At 39.6% G+C, this 18020-nt stretch overlaps 1 protein-coding gene across 3 annotated transcripts; it reads right to left on the minus strand.

Annotated features, from left to right (window-relative positions):
- Positions 1-4172: 4172 nt before the first annotated feature.
- LOC116197096 (ATP-dependent DNA helicase SRS2-like protein At4g25120) lies at positions 4173-14137 on the minus strand. 3 transcript variants are annotated; one of them, XM_031527120.1, is made up of 29 exons: positions 13661-14131; positions 12737-13427; positions 12569-12610; positions 12262-12425; positions 11960-12158; positions 11590-11646; positions 11398-11503; positions 11170-11303; positions 11011-11085; positions 10771-10896; positions 10554-10685; positions 10387-10470; positions 9903-10016; positions 9692-9792; positions 8880-8946; positions 8408-8458; positions 8001-8078; positions 7411-7617; positions 7264-7302; positions 6925-6996; positions 6757-6843; positions 6555-6611; positions 6123-6316; positions 5938-6031; positions 5756-5806; positions 5500-5562; positions 5248-5307; positions 4830-4892; positions 4173-4561 (listed from the first exon to the last, which is right to left on the minus strand). In XM_031527120.1, the coding sequence occupies exons 1-29, from the start codon at positions 13816-13818 to the stop codon at positions 4472-4474; spliced, it is 3456 nt and encodes a 1151-aa protein (XP_031382980.1). In that variant the 5' UTR covers positions 13819-14131; the 3' UTR covers positions 4173-4471. The 3 variants fall into 3 exon arrangements, 2 of the variants coding, with proteins under 2 accessions (XP_031382980.1, XP_031382981.1); XM_031527121.1 differs by lacking the exon at positions 7264-7302 and having other exon boundaries at positions 13661-14132; XR_004154988.1 differs by lacking the exons at positions 4173-4561; positions 4830-4892 and having other exon boundaries at positions 5261-5307; positions 6247-6316; positions 13661-14137.
- Positions 14138-18020: the final 3883 nt, after the last annotated feature.

The following is an 18020-nucleotide window of genomic DNA, read 5'->3' on the forward strand; positions in this document are numbered from 1 at the left end:
TGTGATTGCCCAAGAAGTTTAGGGGCTGTTCTGTACTTTTCAGTTTTTAGTGACATGAAAAATGAAATTTGCCAATCTGGTGTTAACCTTGCTTTCCCATCACTGTTCCTCTCTGAGCAACAGAGCCGCCAAGCATTGGAGCACATCAAGCTTCACTAGTTCTCCCTCCTTCTCTCTCTCTCTCTCTCTCTCTCTCTCTCTGGTTCTATTCTTGCTTGGCTGTCGTGTTCTCCATTGGGTAAACGAATTCAATTCCTATTCGAATTGGGTGGGATACCTTTTCTAATAAGTTAAAATCTAAGCAATTTTTCTCTACTAGCATCATTCGAAGAAGGAACAAGAAACGACTTTAGCTGCGACCAAGCGAGAAAACGGAAAGCTCGGACTAATAATCATTTGTTTTTAGGCTTCGATCCTGAAACAACCGACCCGGCTGCCGCGTAAACTACTGGGGCGATCGAGAGGCTCTGTCAATAGGTTCAGGTACTGGGTCAAGGCCGCTTCCTCGTGGCTTCTTTCCGGCGACTACCTTTTCAGGCACACATTCGTCATCGCTTTGCTTCCTCCATAGAAGAGCGATCATGGTCACTAATCATCAGTGAACTGAGTCTCTGAGGTGAGGAGCGAAGATGAAGAACAGAAGGAAGAAGACTAGGGTTTTCGTTCGATTCAATTCTGCAATTTCATTTTGGGTCGGGAGGGTTTCGGTTCGGATTTCATTTAAAATTTATGAATCCATGCAACCGGCCGGTTCGAATGGGTTTGATGGGTTTATCTAAAAATCGATTGGTTTTTTAGGTTCACTGATTTTTTTTATGCATTTTGGGTTTTTAAGCTAACCGGACCGGACATAAGTTCGATTTTCAGTCCGATCGGTCGAACCAGCCGGTTCGATCCGGTTCTGATAACACTAATAGGTAGTTTCTTAAGAGTTAATAATATTTTTTAGAGTAAAATGCAGTTAACACCCTCACCTTTAAGCTTAGTGATCAAATACCCCCCAACATTTAGGATTTTGCACTATACTACTCAACCTATACAAAAAGAAGCAAAGTGCAACCCGATTACTTTTCCGGCCAAAACTTGAATTATTATTAATTTATTGATTCAAATTTTGAAAAAATAATGACAAAATTTTAAAATTTTAAAAATTAAAAATTTACAAATTTTAAAAATTATTCTCCTGCCTTCATTCTTTGACATGGAAACATCGAAGGAACATTTCAGCTGCATTGCATTAGAAGAAACCATTCAATCACAATGCAGAGCAGTGGCGGGGGCAAGATATCAGAGAATGAAGTGTTTATAGTTTCAGGGAGGGGATCGAGATTAGCATATCGTTGCGAGTTCTCAAAGAAAGCTATCAACTTTGCACCAGATTGAATCGATATGGTAGGAAAACCTAGAAATAATCGATGCTCGATTGATCAAAATCCGTGTGATGAAATAATCAATATAGTAGGAAAACCCAGAAATAATCGGTGCCGGATTGATTGATATCGCAAGAAAACATCGATGCCCAATCGATCAAAATCCGTGTGATAAAAATAATTGATATCGCAGGACAAGACACTCCACATCAATTAATATATGCTGAACTGAAATCGCCCCACCCAAAAAAAAAAGGACACGAATAGAAAACATTTCAGCTGCATTTGAAGAAACCACTCGATCAGAATACATTAATACGATTTACCGGAGCGAAGCTTAGAAGATCGTTGCGATGTTCCCCAATAGTCCACACAACTAAACTAATCGATGTTCAACGATCAAAGAGGCAATCGCCTCTTGCTGTCCACCTCTCCACCCGAATTCCAAAAATCTCCCCCTCGCAACGATCTTCTAAGCTTCACTCCAGTAAATCGTATTAATGTATTATGATCGAGTGGTTTCTTCAAATGCAGTTGAAATATTTTCTATTCTTGTCCTTTTTTTTGTGGGGCGGTTTCAGTTCAGCATATATTAATTGATGTGGAGTGTCTTGTCATTTGATATCGATTATTTTTATCACACGGATTTTGGTTGATTGGGCATTTATGTTTTCGTGCGATATCGATCAATCCGGCACTGATTATTTCTGGGTTTTCCTGCCATATCAATTATTTCATCACATGGATTTTGATCAATCGGGCATTGATTATTTCTGGGTTTTCCTGCGATATCGATTTAATATGGTGCAAAGTTGATAGCTTTTTTTGAGAACTCGCAACGATCTGTTAATCTCGATCCCCTCCCTGAAACTGTAAACACTTCCTTCTCTGATATCTTGCCCCCGCCACTGCTCTGCATTGTGATTGAATGGTTTCTTCTAATGCAATGCAGCTGAAATGTTCCTTCACGTTTCCATGTCAAAGAATGAAGGCAGGAGAATAATTTTTTAAATTTTGTAATTTTTTTTTTAAAATTTGAATCAATAAATTAATAATAATTCAAGTTTTGGCCGGAAAAGTGACCGGAAAAGTAATCGGGTTGCACTTTGCTTCTTTTTGTATAGGTCGGGTAGTATAGTGTAAAATTCTAAAGGTTGGGGGTGCTTTATCACTAGGCTTAAATGTGAGGGTGTTAACTGCATTTTTACTCAATTTTTTAATATAACGAAGTTTTTTTTGGTAATTCATTTAATACTGTTATAGTAGTAATAGACGTTCAAAAGTAATTTAGAGTACTATATACTTTTCGGTGTATACCCTGATTATATAATAAATTCTGATATATCTTAATGATTTTCTTATTAAAAATATAAGATAAAACCGTTTCATAGATTTCAATATTCTAACAAATATCAATCGAGAAGATAACATAATAAAATAGAACGTTAACTTTATAACTATTATAAATAAATTTTAGATAAAGCATAAAAAGCTATTATATATATACTTTTTGAATTACAAGTGATTTTTTTTCTTTATTCGTATGAGAAGACCCATAAATATTGTATTATTTTAAGATATGATAATCATGTATAAATAAACGGATATTACAAATAAGAATATTTTAATATTGTATTAATTTAACAAATTATTTGAAAAAAAATTTATACCCGTGAAGCGCAGGCACGCTCCCTAGTAAATAAATAATTATTTGATCACGGGCAATGCAAGGGCGGGCCGCCCAGCCCATTATTACACCAGACAGACACAACCGAAAGAGAAAGACGTAGAAGAAGGGACCAAAAAAAAAAAAAAAAGACAGAAAAGAAACTTCAGCAACAGCAAGTAGTAAAGCTAAGCTCGATCGGCACCGGAAAACCAAAAGGAAAGAAATTAAATAATAATAATAATAATAATACTCTTGCTTTCATTTGTGGATGAATGTATAAATGAATGAATTGATGATTGATGATAGAGAAGAGGCCTCAGAAGTTTGTGTAATGTAATCACGGATGAATAAATAGTCAGGCAATGTAGGCAAAGAAATACAATTATAAACATCATCACCGGCCTACTCCTCCTCCTCACACTTAAAAAATAAACTTCTGTATGAAAAAATTAAAAATTAAAAATCGTCGTCGTCGTCATATAAAAATCTCAACCGAACCCTAAAACCACAAAAACACAGAAACGGTTCCTCCCAAACTCACAGCCCATAGCATATAAGCCCCTTGGGCTGTTACTGCACCTCCGCCGGCGACCTTAGGGGAGAGAGAGAGAGAGAGAGAGAGAGAGAGAAGATGGAAGGATGGATCTAATCTTCAGTTTCCACTAGGAATCGGATTGGGTCGGCCGGTCAGTCAGTCTAGACAATCCATCTATCTATCTGTCTGTCTGTCTGTCGCCGCGGACGCAGGCATAGTTATAGGCAGGCGAGGAGGCCACAGCTACAGGCGAGGCATCATTTAATCGAATTTATTTTATTATGATTAGGGTTTTCTTGGGAAGGGAATGGGAATGGGAATCAGACTTGGGTTGGGCCTTGCACTCGGCTGGGTCCGTTCCCTCTACCTTTACTGTGGGCATGGAGGCCTGATGATTTGGGCCTCAACTCAGCCGGCCTCCACTCTCCTCTAGTCTAGTCTTTAGGTGTGGGGTGGGGGACTGGGGGGCGGCGAGACGCAAGATTCTCTTCCCCCCCCCCCCCACAACAAACCAATGTTTCTTACAATAATAACGCAGTTTGGACAGATTCTTATCAAACCATTTATTTCGGTGGCCAAATGCGCTTTGCTAAGTCGATACCGATAAACAACATCCATCATTACCCACAAATAAACAAATCCATAATAATAATAATAAATGTCTTAATTAAAGCTTATTGCAAATCCAGAACTGGTTGGCTCACTTTCGTCAGCTACTACACTCTTACATATGGTGAGCTCGACACTCCTTCTGGACTTGCAGACGTCACTAAAATTAACTATAGTCTACCAGTCACCACCGGGAAAGCCACATCGCATCGCAGGCAGCCACCCTTTCAAGTCCCAAATGACTTGTCTAATTTTCATCTGCCTGAGCGAGTTAGTAAGTGAGCGAGTTCATAAAGATTTGTACCGCTCAATAAGCCGACAAGCATGGAGACGCGATGTTGGGGTCACTGTGCATCCCAAATTCTGCAGGTACGATATCTGTCGTAGCACAACAATTATTGACACCTTCCCTTAGCACAGAAAATATGATAATACTATACATACATACATACATACATACATACATTATCATCATCGAAATGCATCTCATGACAATCCATTTCCCATTCTCTTTTATGCATTGGATTTGGATTAGTAAGTCCCAGCACAAAATCAGCGTGCAGCCTCAACTGCTAAACCTCCTATTTTTCCTAGCATATCCCTGAATATGCCCAGCTATTAAAGCATGAAAAAAGCTCATAGATACCTGTTTAGATGTTGGGGCTGCCGAACCCATAGACTTCTCTATCCTCAGTTTCTGAAAATGTTCCTGGAAATCGGGGTGAAAAAAAAAATTAATTAATTTCTCAAGGTTTCAAACCAATGATCAGATGTGACTTTTCGCCCATGAATATCTACCAGAAGCTCATATATGCATGGATTAACTTAAAAATTTGACGTATTAGATTGAAATTAACGGGGATGTTTTCTGAGAAGTTCAGCTGGACCCGGTAGATAACTATGTGACCTACTCTGCCCCTCGATTCAAGCAGCTGATGTGCATCTCTTTGGCAATGTAGACAGAACAGTCAATACGGACAACAGTAACGTTTCCCAAGTGATTCCTTTCAGTTTCTTATAGGTCACACTCTTGGCTTCAAGCATTTTTGTTCGGGAAGTTATACCTGTTTTTCTCGCATTAGATGAGCACGTTGATCAGCTGGTAGTTGCTCCCACCTTAAAACCTATCATTGCAGAATCAATAACCCAACCCAACAGAGTTACACTAATCTGTCACCATTGTTAGTAATAGCGATGCATCAATTACATCACTAGTTAGAAGCATGTAATGCCAGTCCTTCGCATGATGCAACTATCTATTCATTCCAGCACTAATGAATGTGATAATAACTTTGAGGAATAACAAGCATACTTACATATTCTGCATACTGAAATGCTTCATCAGAGTTCAAGCAGGACTTAAGTGCACGTAAAACATCCTGGAAAAAATTTGTGCAGAACGTGTTGGTTAAAAAAAATGAACATGTCCGATCTAATAATGAAAAATTCATGGTGCACGAGTCAAATAAACAGTCCCATGAATGTAAGCAAAGCAATACTGGAAAGCAGTGAGAAGCTACCAGAGCCTTGGAATCAAAAGCATTAAAGATTAGGGGAAAGCTGCCTTCTGACCTTATGCTTGTTCTTCTGAACTCTCAGCCGCTCATCAATCACAAACCCAACCTGCATGTGGAATAGAACAGGGGGATTGTGGCAAAAAGGAGGGAATTTTTTACTCGTATGCGTTCATACATACAACCGGAGCACATTATGATCAACCAAGCACAAATTATCAAAGGTAACGAGATATTCACCTTGCCAAGCAACCTTTTAGGGTCTTTAAAAGCTTGCCTTTTGGCCCATTGATGAAATAAATGAGAAACGACTGATCTCTCATCCACATCGAATCTGCAAACCGTTCACAGAGGAAAGGGAGGTTTAAGACCGAGGATAATTAATAATTAACAGGACTCAACAAAACCCGTGCAGCTCGGAATACCCTTTCAGGAAATTGTTTCCATTATAGGCTTCCACCATTATGGCTCCATCCTCAATAGCCGTGTCATTAAGAACTCCACGAGACTCATCTGGTATTGGTTCTTCTGCAGAACATTCCTTCTCACCTGATTTCTGAGCGGTGCCATTTGAAATCTGATGCTCGACCGCCGATACATTCCTTCTGCTTAAATCAACCTACGATAGCGAAAGGATGCCAAAAACATCAGAAAGTGTACCTGGATTGGTATATATAATAGAATTGCGTAAATAAAAACATCTTCGGAATGTAAAAATAAAAGAAGGAAAGACAATATTCCTTTTCTTCCCCAGTGCTCAAACTGTCGGCTTTTAATAAATTATTTTTACGAAAACAATTGGGTCTATTGAGGCATAAAAATGTAATAAGTAAACACAAATTGCCGAGGATACACACCTGAATGTCAAGCAGATGAACTGGGATTTCTTTCAGAAAACGTGATGGCTGAAGCATCTGTACATATAAGCATATGAATTTCTTAAGTTCTTTTTTTCCACACTGAATAAAGGAGACCCGAATGGGTCCCACCCTATATACTAAAACACGTCTAGTTTAAGCGACACCGTCAGAAAACAGAGGGAAAAAAAAAAGGATGTACCTGCCAACTTGAATCCATCGTAACTTGCAAAATGAACAGTTTCTTCCGAGCACGTGTCATTGCCACATAAAAGAGTCGCCTTTCCTCCTACAACAATATCTCGCAAGAAAATTTTTAAGAGTTGATGGTGCGCCTATGGCTTCCGAACAATATATGCGGCAAAATTACCTCCAAGGAGCTCCCGCTCTCTTTCGAAACACCATTAAATTCATGCAACAATGGAATCTCTGATTCATTGGCCTGGTGCACCAATAGAAACATTAGCAACAATAACATATTCAGATAATCAGAATAACTTTTCATGTCAGTAAAGTCAAATTATGATCCCTAGACCTGTAGCAACGCGCAAGAATCACTAAGACATGACATGTTCAATGATACTTGCTTCGGTATATAACGTGAGGACTTTCGGCTTATGGGGGCCTGTGATATTATATACTCACACACACACGCTCATGTACATGTATAAACATAAATAAATATATGTATAAATACACAGCAAACTACCTTCACAATGAATACCACATCCCATTCTAAGCCTTTAGACTGCATAAACAATAGCATAAAAGGAACAATTAAGCTTGTGAATCTGTAAATTGTACCTTCCAGTCAAAATCAAAAAGAAATATCAATCATGGAGGTAAAGAAAGAAACCTGATGAATGGTGGTCAGGGTGACAGAATTTTCATTGTCATGCCTACGAGAATGAAAATTTCCCCGCTCTCTCTCAGATGTATAACCAACAAAAGCTTGGAGTGCACTGAGACAACCTCTTCCTTCTTCTTTATCATCTCTATCTTCTGCTGCAGTGGAATGGGTTGATATAAAGTTGGCCACATCGTCAAGCAGGTACTGAAGAACCTGCAGAGAGGAAAATTCAACTTCTGATCAAATGCACCAATCGAAGTGTAGCTCTTCTTCGCACAGTGAAAGGAGAAGAGATTTCCAGGATTGAGCCTCAAATTGAAGAAAATAAGCTCTTCTGAAGATCCTTGAGCATGACGAGTGACAGAGAAATCCTTATAGTAAATGTATTTATCCATTTATGACAAATTTATATCGTTAGAATTTCTTCTTATAGTTCAATCAATCAAGGATGTCAGCTAACGAAATGTGCATGTTTTTTGTAACTCTCCCAACAGCCAGGCCTTTTTTGCAAGACCATAGTTTCATTTGTTCCATCTAGGGTACCAAAAGATATATATATATATATATATATATATATATATTCAATGGAAACTTACAGATCTCATGTCATTGTCTTCATTCAGCAATTTCCCTCCATCGCTGTCCACAACTGCTCGCTGTTCTAGGAGATATCTCTAAAAATGGAAACCACATAAGTGAATTATTATAACATGAGAAGGATGAAAAACTTATCAGCAAAATTGAATTCTGCACCTTGCTTTAGTCTTCCATTTCACCAGTTAAAAGGTTGAAAAATTATGAAGCCCTCTAACAAATTAATATGCATATAAAAATGATCCGACAACCCATATATTAAATCCTATCACCTTCACAAAAGATACAGCTGCATTCAATTCCTTTTAGTGGTATAACAATGAGTGCGGTCACATTCATGAATGATACCTGCCACTTACTGTTCTAACAAATTAGTAGAAAAGCAATTATAGAATAGATTGTTACTAACCTGGGGTATCATGGTTGCCACTGAAGTTATCACGGTTGAAATAGATTGCTCCTGTCACAATAAGAAGTATGATAGGTTTGAGTCGTTTGACAGGTAAAAACTTTAACTTTTAACTTTAACTCAATACACTACACAACAAAAATACACATTTCCCAAGTCGAAAATTTTAACTTTAACTTTAACTCAACACACTACACAACAAAAACACACGTTTTTCAAGTCAAATTTATACTCCCATCTCATTTGTCATTTTCCACAATCAAAATCAAAATCAAAATCAAAGTTACTTTTAACTCTGAAACCAAACGCATAATATTTTCAGATTTTAAAAATTTCAACACGTTGCAGTTCTTTCTAGTTGATTCTGGACTAAGGTTGGAAATTCTTTTGTATTCATGTAACAACTAGATAAAAACCACCTATTACAAAAAGATGAAAACAAGAGCCTCCCTGTTCTAGTAGCAATGTTTACCCGCTGAACCAGTTTTGTTATCATATCCAGTGTCAATAATATTTTCCGTCCCTGTGCAAGTTGACTCCTGTAACCATTCGAGGAAGTGTGTGAAAAGATTGGCCAAGCAGCTAGCACTTACATTTCAAAAAAATAGAAGAAATGTGAGCACTGCAAAATGATGGATTATTATGCCACAGTTTACACCTGTCTGCTAAAATTTACAGGGAATCGACCAACAGTTATCTTGTTATGTGACTACTCAAAGAATAGACGTTTGCTCTATCTGATAACAATATATAGCAGTAAAATATATGAAAATGCCCTGGAAATGGGACAGATTTACTAGAGGGCCAAAAAGACATGACGGCAAACAGAGTTTGAGTTCTTCTACATGTAGCGCCACACAGATTTCGCAAAATCCTAGTGAATAGATTATACCAGATGTCCTGTCATCCAGACCTGAAGTGTAATATGGTAAGGAGAACGGTTTTAAAAGCATGTGATCCATTTGGTATATTGAAAAAAATGTATGTATAAATATCATTTCACATCCCTCCATGTGATCCCTTTCCAGTTTCTTTCTTCTTTAAGCCCATATCTCGTCATTTTATAATATCTCTTTAACACATCTTTGCGTTCTAATTTGGACGAGGCCAGCTGTGCTAGACCTCAAGGAAGCTGTTAAAGGTTGTACACATAGCCAATACATAATTAGGGGTTGAAGAAGTTCATATATTGTGTATTATGCCTCTAAGAAGGGCTTAATCTTTTCAGCTTTTACCATGACATCTATAGATTAAAATAAATCACTAGGAGTCAACAACATAAACCTCTTAAATGTACCGGAGACCTTCGCACTGAATATGTCACATGCAGCTGATATGAAGCTGCATTTTCTAACTGTGGAGATCTTATCAATATGATTGATTACCTGAGCAGAGAGAGAGAGAGGAAAATATCCTTACAATCAAAATGGCCAAAAGGGAGACAGGAAGGACATGCATAACTATTTCATGAAGTAAGCAGTGAAGGCTCTCATACCCTCTTTGTTTCCTCTTTCTCAAGGGGAAGTAAAGCCTTAAAGACTCGGCGATAGTGGACATCATCACAGCCAGGCAATGTTGTGTTTAGCATAGCAAAAATAGCTCTTACTACCTTTAACATAAGAAGGATTTTAGTACACAATGACAAATGCTTTGATAATATGCTCTCACATGGAATTCAAGTTGGGGAACTGCAGTCATATCCCCAATATACCAGACAAAGAATGAAACAATTCCAAAGAATGATCAGTGTAATGCCCAAGATTTCATATTCAAAATAGCTGCCTCGTCATGCATATCTTGCATTGCTATTAATGTGAAGGATTGTTGGTGTAGACATCAAAAAGACTATTTGGTTCCTACAGAGGAAAAAATTGCATCTAGGTTGGAAGAATTCCATGAGTGAAGAAAACAACAAACCCAATATACTTGATATAAAAAATCAATACACCAATAAAAGCGTGAGCATTCCATCCAACAACCTTTTTTCTGTAGAAGGCCACACCATGAACGTTGAAGGGTATCTTTCTATCACGCAGCGCAGCTTGGAAAACTTTCCCGGATACCTTAAATATCAGCCATGGAACTTTGAGCTCATTTTCCTAGTCCATCAAGTACAAGAAGCATTGCAAAACTGAAACTAATTTACCTGCCTACGATACAGAATAGCAAAGCTTCCAAAGGAAGAAGCACCAGTGGAGCCACTGGACATTGTTTCCAAGATCTTATCGATCACAAACGTACACTGTGCATCTTCATTGTGACATTCCTTGATAGTTACCTGTGTACCATAGACCAAATCAATAAAATAACAACACCCACATTAGTAACAGCACCAGAGTTGCTTTCTACTATAAATAGTGTACCTTGGATCCCGAAGAATTATCAGTAACAACATCCTTAAGTCGGCAACGCTTTACATTATTCTGTATTAGAGATGTTGCAGCTTCCACAATGCATCGAGTGGAACGATAGTTTTTATTTAACCTAACCTGAAGCATAAAACATATTGATGTTTGCTTACTTATAACTTGCTCATCATTGTAATATGGGAAACAAATAGGAGAGGCATCAGATATCAAGATGCAGACAGCAGCAGGCCTGACCTCTTTATAATTTGGAAAATCTTCACGAAATGAATCAAACCCAGAGATATCAGCGCCATTGAAACTGAAAATTGACTGCATATAGGATACATGGACACAGTAAACAGAATAGTTGCTGCAAACTTTGGCGCAATCATAAACTTCAAAATAAAACCACACCTGATCATCGTCACCGACTATCGTAATATGGTTATGCGAAGCAAGGATTCGCAGTAGACTGTACTGCATAGCACTTGTGTCCTGAAACTCATCTATTATAACGGCTTTCCACAAATCCTGGCATTCCTTGAGCACTTAGAATGGGACAGTGAACAATTGTCAGATCAAGATAATATTATCTTGGAGATGTTTGCATAGAAAAGTTTGCTCAGAAAAGTTTGTATAGACCTTCGGGAAAATCAGTGAGCAGCTTTACGGAGCAGCTGATTAAGTCATGATAATCCAAAGCATTGCAACATCTTAAAATGTCGTTGTAATGTTCAAGAACCGCAGCCTGTTCATACCCCTAATATAAGAATCATTTCCCAAAATAAAAAAGGTTACATGATATCTTTACAGCGGGATTAATTTGCAGCTTACTTCAATATCATTGCCCATCTTAATATAATATCCAGTAGTCTTGCCAGAAGCTTTAGCCTGAGAGAGAATACCATGCTCAGAATGAGAACTTCTTTCATCGTTTGTTCTACTTCTTGAACAAATAACTATTCGATATTGTGGTCTGCAGACTAGGCATAATAATGGTGTACTAATTGAAAGAAGAGATCAATTCATGGAGGTGATCGTTAAAAATTATATTTTCTGGCTCTCGCTCTTCCTTGTGATGGCTAGATAGCAGAATACTGGTCAGCATTTAAGTAAAACAAATTAGACAAACTCAAGAACATCTTGGATGAAACTGTATTAGAACAGAGAGAAACCATTAAGATATAGTTTGGTGCTAACTGACTTGAGTGACAAATTTCTGCCACTTCCTTGACTTGTCCTTAAGATACTGAGGAGAATTAATACCACCAGGGTCTTCAACAAACTTGCAGAGTTCATCATCTTGTTTACTGTTTTCATTTCGTAACAACCTCATTGCCTCAATGACAGCTCTCCTCTGCTGCCCTTGCCCAAATATCGTGAACTCTTGTGTCCGGCCCAACCTGCAGATGGGTCGTACAACAGTTTTTTTTTTTTTTTATATTGAAATACAAATAGAAGCAGGAACCACAGGTAAAACGAAAAGACAAAGGGAGACTGACTGACTTATCAGCATGGGATCGGCAAAGTTGAAGAGAAAATGAATGGAATGTGCTGATTTTGAGCTCTTTCGCAGCTTCTTTCCCAGCAATGGCTCCAATTCGATCTCTCATCTCAGAAGCAGCCGCAGTGGTGAAAGTCATCGCCAGTACATTTGAAGGATTAATACCCTAACATTTATTTTAAGGAGAAAGAGGAACATTAAAGTGGGAGAGGTCATATAAATGATCAAGATACTAATGTTTGGTAGGACGAGCGACAGAATAGGAGCATTACAAACTAAGACATCTGACAGAGTGAAACTGTATTTTACCTCATTTAGTAACACCAAGATACGCCCAACCATAGTAGAAGTCTGAAGTCAAACGAGAAAGAGAAACATTTAAGATTTCCTTTTTTGCACGAACAACCACTGATGACATACAGCAACTAGAACACAACAACAGGTGAAAAGAGTGGTCTTTATTGTAGGGAAACATGCCTTGCCACTTCCTGGTCCGGCGACGATCATTAAGGGGGTTGCAATGTCACTGAAGGCTGCCTCGCGTTGCCTTTCATTCAGAGAGTCCAAGTATTTGGAGTACTGTAGGGGCATGTCAAGCTTTTTCATCATTGCAGGAGAGCCCATTCCCTCTGGAACAAATGGCAATGAATCCTCATTTTGAACTGGTATTTGGCTCTCAATGTTCTCGGTAATGTGGAGGGATGCTGAGTTAAAATCATTGCTGCCATTATCAGATTCACGGGTTGGGCATCTCATATCAGCCTTGCTGTGCCTGTGCGAGAGCTCATGGTAACACAAAGCATCGATTTCTTCCAAAAGGGAATCATCGAAGTCGTCATCCAGAATGCTGGGAGTCGGAAGGGTATCACTAGAACTAATATATTCCTCTCGTTCTTTTGCAGAATTCCTGAAGGAATCATCCGAATCGCAACATCTCTCCTTCGATGCAATCCCAGCAATTGGGAGCCTGTTGGTTGACCGGGTCTTATGGATGGTAAAGCCCCCAGAGGGAGGACTAGGTGTTGTGCTACTACCCTCAGCACTTCTCTGTTTGAACCCCTTGATATGGAGTGGAGAAGGGGTGTTGACAGAAATTTCAGAGAAAGGTACTCTCTTGATGATCGACCCAACCGAAGGAGGTGATGGTGTCTTTCCATCATATTCAAGCCTGAAATCAACCAAAAAAAAAAAAAAGAATATATCTATAGGGCTCTCTGTTCATCACCGAAACCAGTTTTTTTTTTTTTCTTTTTTGAAATTTCACTCTGGTTTCTTGCTTTGTGCAGATAAGATAACACATAGATAGAAGAGAAAAAAAAAGGAGGAGGAGGAGGAGGAGGAGAGGAAGGGCGGGGGGACTAGATTAGATTAGATTCGATTAGATCAGACTAGAGATCTTACTGATAGTGACCCTGGGGAAGCGAACTGTTGAGGGAGAAGCGAGGGCGTTTCCGAGCAAGGAGGGCCTTAGCTGCTTTAAACTTGTGAGAAATTCGAGCCCTCTGATCCTCTGTGAGTACTAAGTTTTCTTCTTCTGCTTCTCCACATTCGTTGGACATGGCTAATGGTGGAAGAATATCAGCAGCACCACCACCACCACTACCGGCGGCTCAGCTCACACATCACATACAAATACCATACACAATAACAACTGAGAGGAATGGAATGGATAACAGCTCCGCCCGCCCTCGTCTCGTCCGAGGAGTCTTCGATCTTGCCCTCTCTCTCTCTCGTCCTCGTCCAGACTCCGGCTCCGGCTCCCCGACTCGAACGCGGGGAAGCCGGGGAGTTCAAAAGTTTCAGAGTGGAACGGATGGCTGGGCAAGGCCCACGAATAAGGGAACGAGACCAAGTTGTGTGGGCTGGACCTCAGGAGTTCTGGATTCCTTATTTGACTTGGACAGGTTATGAATGGATATTTGAAACGGAAACCCGATGTTTCAGATCAGTCAAATGCCCAGTAGAAAACGGAGCAAGGTGTCATACTTATCGATAATACACCATTCTATATGTTGAAATAGCAAGTTCCAACGCATCTCTTCAGTCCAAAGTGTGTGCTTTTATTTTTAGCTCTTAGGAGTATGGCAGGCCATATGCAAAGGTGAAGATTGCCCAATTCAACCCCCAAGGATCCATTCTCTCCTGGCACTCCATAGCTGGAGCACCCTCCCCCGTATACGCGGAATCCATTACAGGCGCTCTCCATTGCTATCGATAGAGCTTGGGATAACGAATGGTTAAAATGTGATGCCTTGCTGCTTGTGCAAATCAAATCACTTATTTCGATATTAGGCTACTCCTAGCCTAGATAACTTTTCTTATCAACGTTGCTCTTGGACCTCTCGTTTGGTTAACCGTTGTACCCATGACTTGGGCCATTTTGCTTCATGTCAGATTTTGATTTTCTATGCATGTACGACGGTTACCTTGTATCTCGGTTACCATGTCTAGGTGCCGGAGACCGAAACCAACGACCTCACTTGGCTGCTATCTTCAATATATGCTAGCCCTAGGTTTAGCGAGAGACTGCTGTTATGGAATAATTTGGAAATGGTTGCTGGTGCTTGTGCTTATCCTTGGATTGCAATTGGAGATTTTAATGAGGTACTGTGTGATGCTGAAAGACTGGGTGGTGGCTCGGTGAGCCTTAGCAGAACTCAGAGATGAATTCCATTTCATTCTCCAGAACGAGACAGAGCTCTGGATCCTTAAATCAAGGACGGATTGGAATCTCAAAGGAGACCGAAACACAATATTTTTCCATGCTTCTACCCTTATAAACCGGAAATACAATAAAATCTCTTCTTTGAAAAACTCGGTGAGGGAATGGATCAATGATCTGAGACAGTTAGCCTCCATGGTCAATTCGTTCTTCTCTATTCTTTATACCACGGAGCATGTCTCTTCTCCTCTTGTTCTTAATTTTCAGCTTGAATCTTCACATATCTTTTCTCAAGCTGTCTCACAGGACTTGAGTCAGCCTATTTCTGATCTTGAAGTCATCAGTGCCCTCAAAAGCCTTAAACTTCACAAAGCTCCAGATCCCAATGGTCTTCGCACGATATTTTTTCAAAAAACACTGGGATATTGTGGGAGACTCAGTTATAAATTCTACTAGAAATGTTTTCGAGGGTGTATGCCTCCCTGAGGGGGCAAATGATACCCTCATCTCTCTCATTCCCAAATGTCAAAGCCCAGAGTCCATCCCCCAATTTCGTCCGATCAGTCTTTGTAACACTGCTTACAAGATCATCGTCAAAATTTTGGTGAGGCATCTTAGACCTCGCCTTGATGATTTCATTTCGCCCGTCCAGTCCAGGTTTATCCTGGGCAGCCGTGTCGCCGATAATGTTGTCTTACTAAGAGAGGCGCAAACTGCCCTTAGGAAAAAGCAAGGTAGGAAGGGTATAATGATCCTCAAACTCGGTCTTGAGAAAGCTTTCGATAGACTAGAATGGAGCTTTATCAAAAGTGTCCTTAAATTCTTCGTGCTCCCTGCAAGTTTTATCCGCGTCATTATGCATTGTATCTCTTCCTCAAGGGTCAATGTTTTATTCAATGGTGGCAAACTTGAGCAATTCTGCCCCTCAAGTGGTATCCCTCAAGGTGATCCCCTCTCTCCATACCTATTTACACTGGCCATGGAGATACTTTCCATGTCCAGTGACCAGGAAACCCGTAAGGGGAATTGGAATGGCATTTGCCTTGCCAGGGGCTCTTTGTCCACGTCCCATCTATTTTTTGCTGATGATATCCTTTTCTTTGAGACAGTGGATATTGCTACTTGTAACTCCATTAAGAATGTCATTGGTTCCTTTTGTGCTCTTTCTGGACAGAAAGTTAGCTTTAACAAATCTTGAATTATTTTTTCCCGCAACACTAGTAACAGGATGAGAGAGAGAGCGTGAGCTATTCTGGGTCTTCGTGAAGCCCCCTCCCTCGGGAAGTACCTGGGCTTCCCGGTGGATATGTCAGCCGCTAATTCCTCTTCTTTCTCCTTCCTGGTTGATAAATTCAAGGACAAACTTGTGGGTTAGAAAGCTAAACATTTTTCTTTTGCAGGTAAATTATACCGGTGATCCAAAAAGTTTTAATAATGTATCATGTTTGTTCAAAAAGTTTTTTTACTACTTGATGGTACAAAATATTTCAAAGTTGTAAATCGTCATCTCACCATTAACGCCGTCAAGCGACGCTGACGTGGCTCACTACGTGTCAGGTCCTTTTTTTACGTGACCGAAACAGTAACCTCTCTCTCTCTCTCTCCCTCTCCCCTCTTTCTTTTTCTTCTCGTCCTGCTCCTCTCTTCCCTCACCCTGTTCCCATTTGATCTCCTCTGAGGTGTCTCCTTTCCTTTCTGACATGGGCGGCTTAACAGTTAATTGTGAATCCTTAAGTTAATTAAAGAAACATTTTGTACTAATATGTAACATCTGTAAAACATTTTGTACTATTAAGTGACAACTTCAAAAGAGTTTGAATCATCATGTAACATTCCATCAAAAATATATAACAGTCATATTCTTCCCGGTCTCTGCGTAATTACTGTTGAAGAATCGAAGAAGAAGAAGAAAAAGAAAGAGGGGAGAGAGAGAGAGAGATAGGTTACTATTTTGGTTCACGTTTCGGCCATGTCAGAAAAGGACCTGACAAGTAGTGAGTCACGTCAGCGTCACTTGACGGCGTCAATGACGAGATGACGGTTTGTACTATCATGTTACAACTTTGAAACATTTTATACCATTAAATAGCAAAAAAAACTTTTTGGACCAATCTGATACATTATTAAAACTTTTTAGACCACCAGTGTAATTTACTATTTCTTTTGTGGGTCGAGTTGTTTTGTTTAATTCTGTCGTTTCTTGCATCCCCGCTAATATCATGCAGTGTACTCTCATTCCACAAACCATTTGCAATACTCTTGATGGGCTCAATAGGAACTTCCTTTGGGGCTCCTCGGATAGTAAAAAAAAATGCATTTGATAGGATGGGAGAAGATCACTCTTCCTAAACGCGAAGGTGGCCTTGGTATCCCTCGAACTGAAGGCCGTAATCTTGCTCTCCTTGGTAGCTTTACTTGGAGAATGCAAGAAGATCAAAGGCCCTGGGCTCGCATTCTTAAGAGAAAATATGTCCAGCATTGAGCCTCTACAACTACTGCTAAAACCTTGAATAAAAATGCGATAAACATTGGCTTGCAGATCTGTTTTCTTGGCAGTAAATGGGTTGTGGGCGATGGTCTTAATATTAATTTTTGGAATGATTGTTGACTTGGTAATATGCCTCTTAGGACACAAATTGCAGTGCCCTTAAACTTTTATGAACATGCCTTGAAAGCCTCGGATATATTGAACAATGATGGCTCTTGGGACCTGAGTCATTTATCCTTATGTTTACCTGAAAATGTTTGGGATCGCCTTCAAAATATCTGCAGGAGTTTGTTAGGGGAAGGTGGACCAGATCGGCCAATCTGGAAAGACTCACATTCTGGACACTTCTCTACAAAAACTGCCTATCATATTGCTTGTGGTCGGCCTCCTGATGCAATAAAGAAAGAGTGGACCTGGATTTGGTAAACACATGCTAATATGCTATACCTCGAGTACAGTCTTTCCTGTGGCTTGTTCGCCATCGGAAGCTTCCTACTGTTGCTTACTTTACATCTAGGGGGTTGGTTGAATATCCCCTCAAACTGCAGCATTTGTAAAGAAGCTGATGAAAACATCCTTCACATCCTCAGGGAGTATTGGTTGGCCAAATC

The sequence above is a fragment of the Punica granatum genome, chromosome 2 (assembly GCF_007655135.1).
Source record: "Punica granatum isolate Tunisia-2019 chromosome 2, ASM765513v2, whole genome shotgun sequence".
Lineage (NCBI taxonomy): Eukaryota > Viridiplantae > Streptophyta > Magnoliopsida > Myrtales > Lythraceae > Punica > Punica granatum.

Excerpts from the sequence above, each read along its gene's own strand:
- LOC116197096 (XM_031527120.1), bottom strand. The coding sequence starts at position 13,818 with ATGTCCAACGAATGTGGAGAAGCAGAAGAAGAAAACTTAGTACTCACA. Across the intron at positions 12,611-12,736 it reads CCGGACCAGGAAGTGGCAAG|ACTTCTACTATGGTTGGGCG; the intron begins GCATGTTTCCCT and ends GTTTGACTTCAG. Across the intron at positions 11,647-11,959 it reads GGCAGAAATTTGTCACTCAA|GCTAAAGCTTCTGGCAAGAC; the intron begins GTCAGTTAGCAC and ends ATTCTCTCTCAG.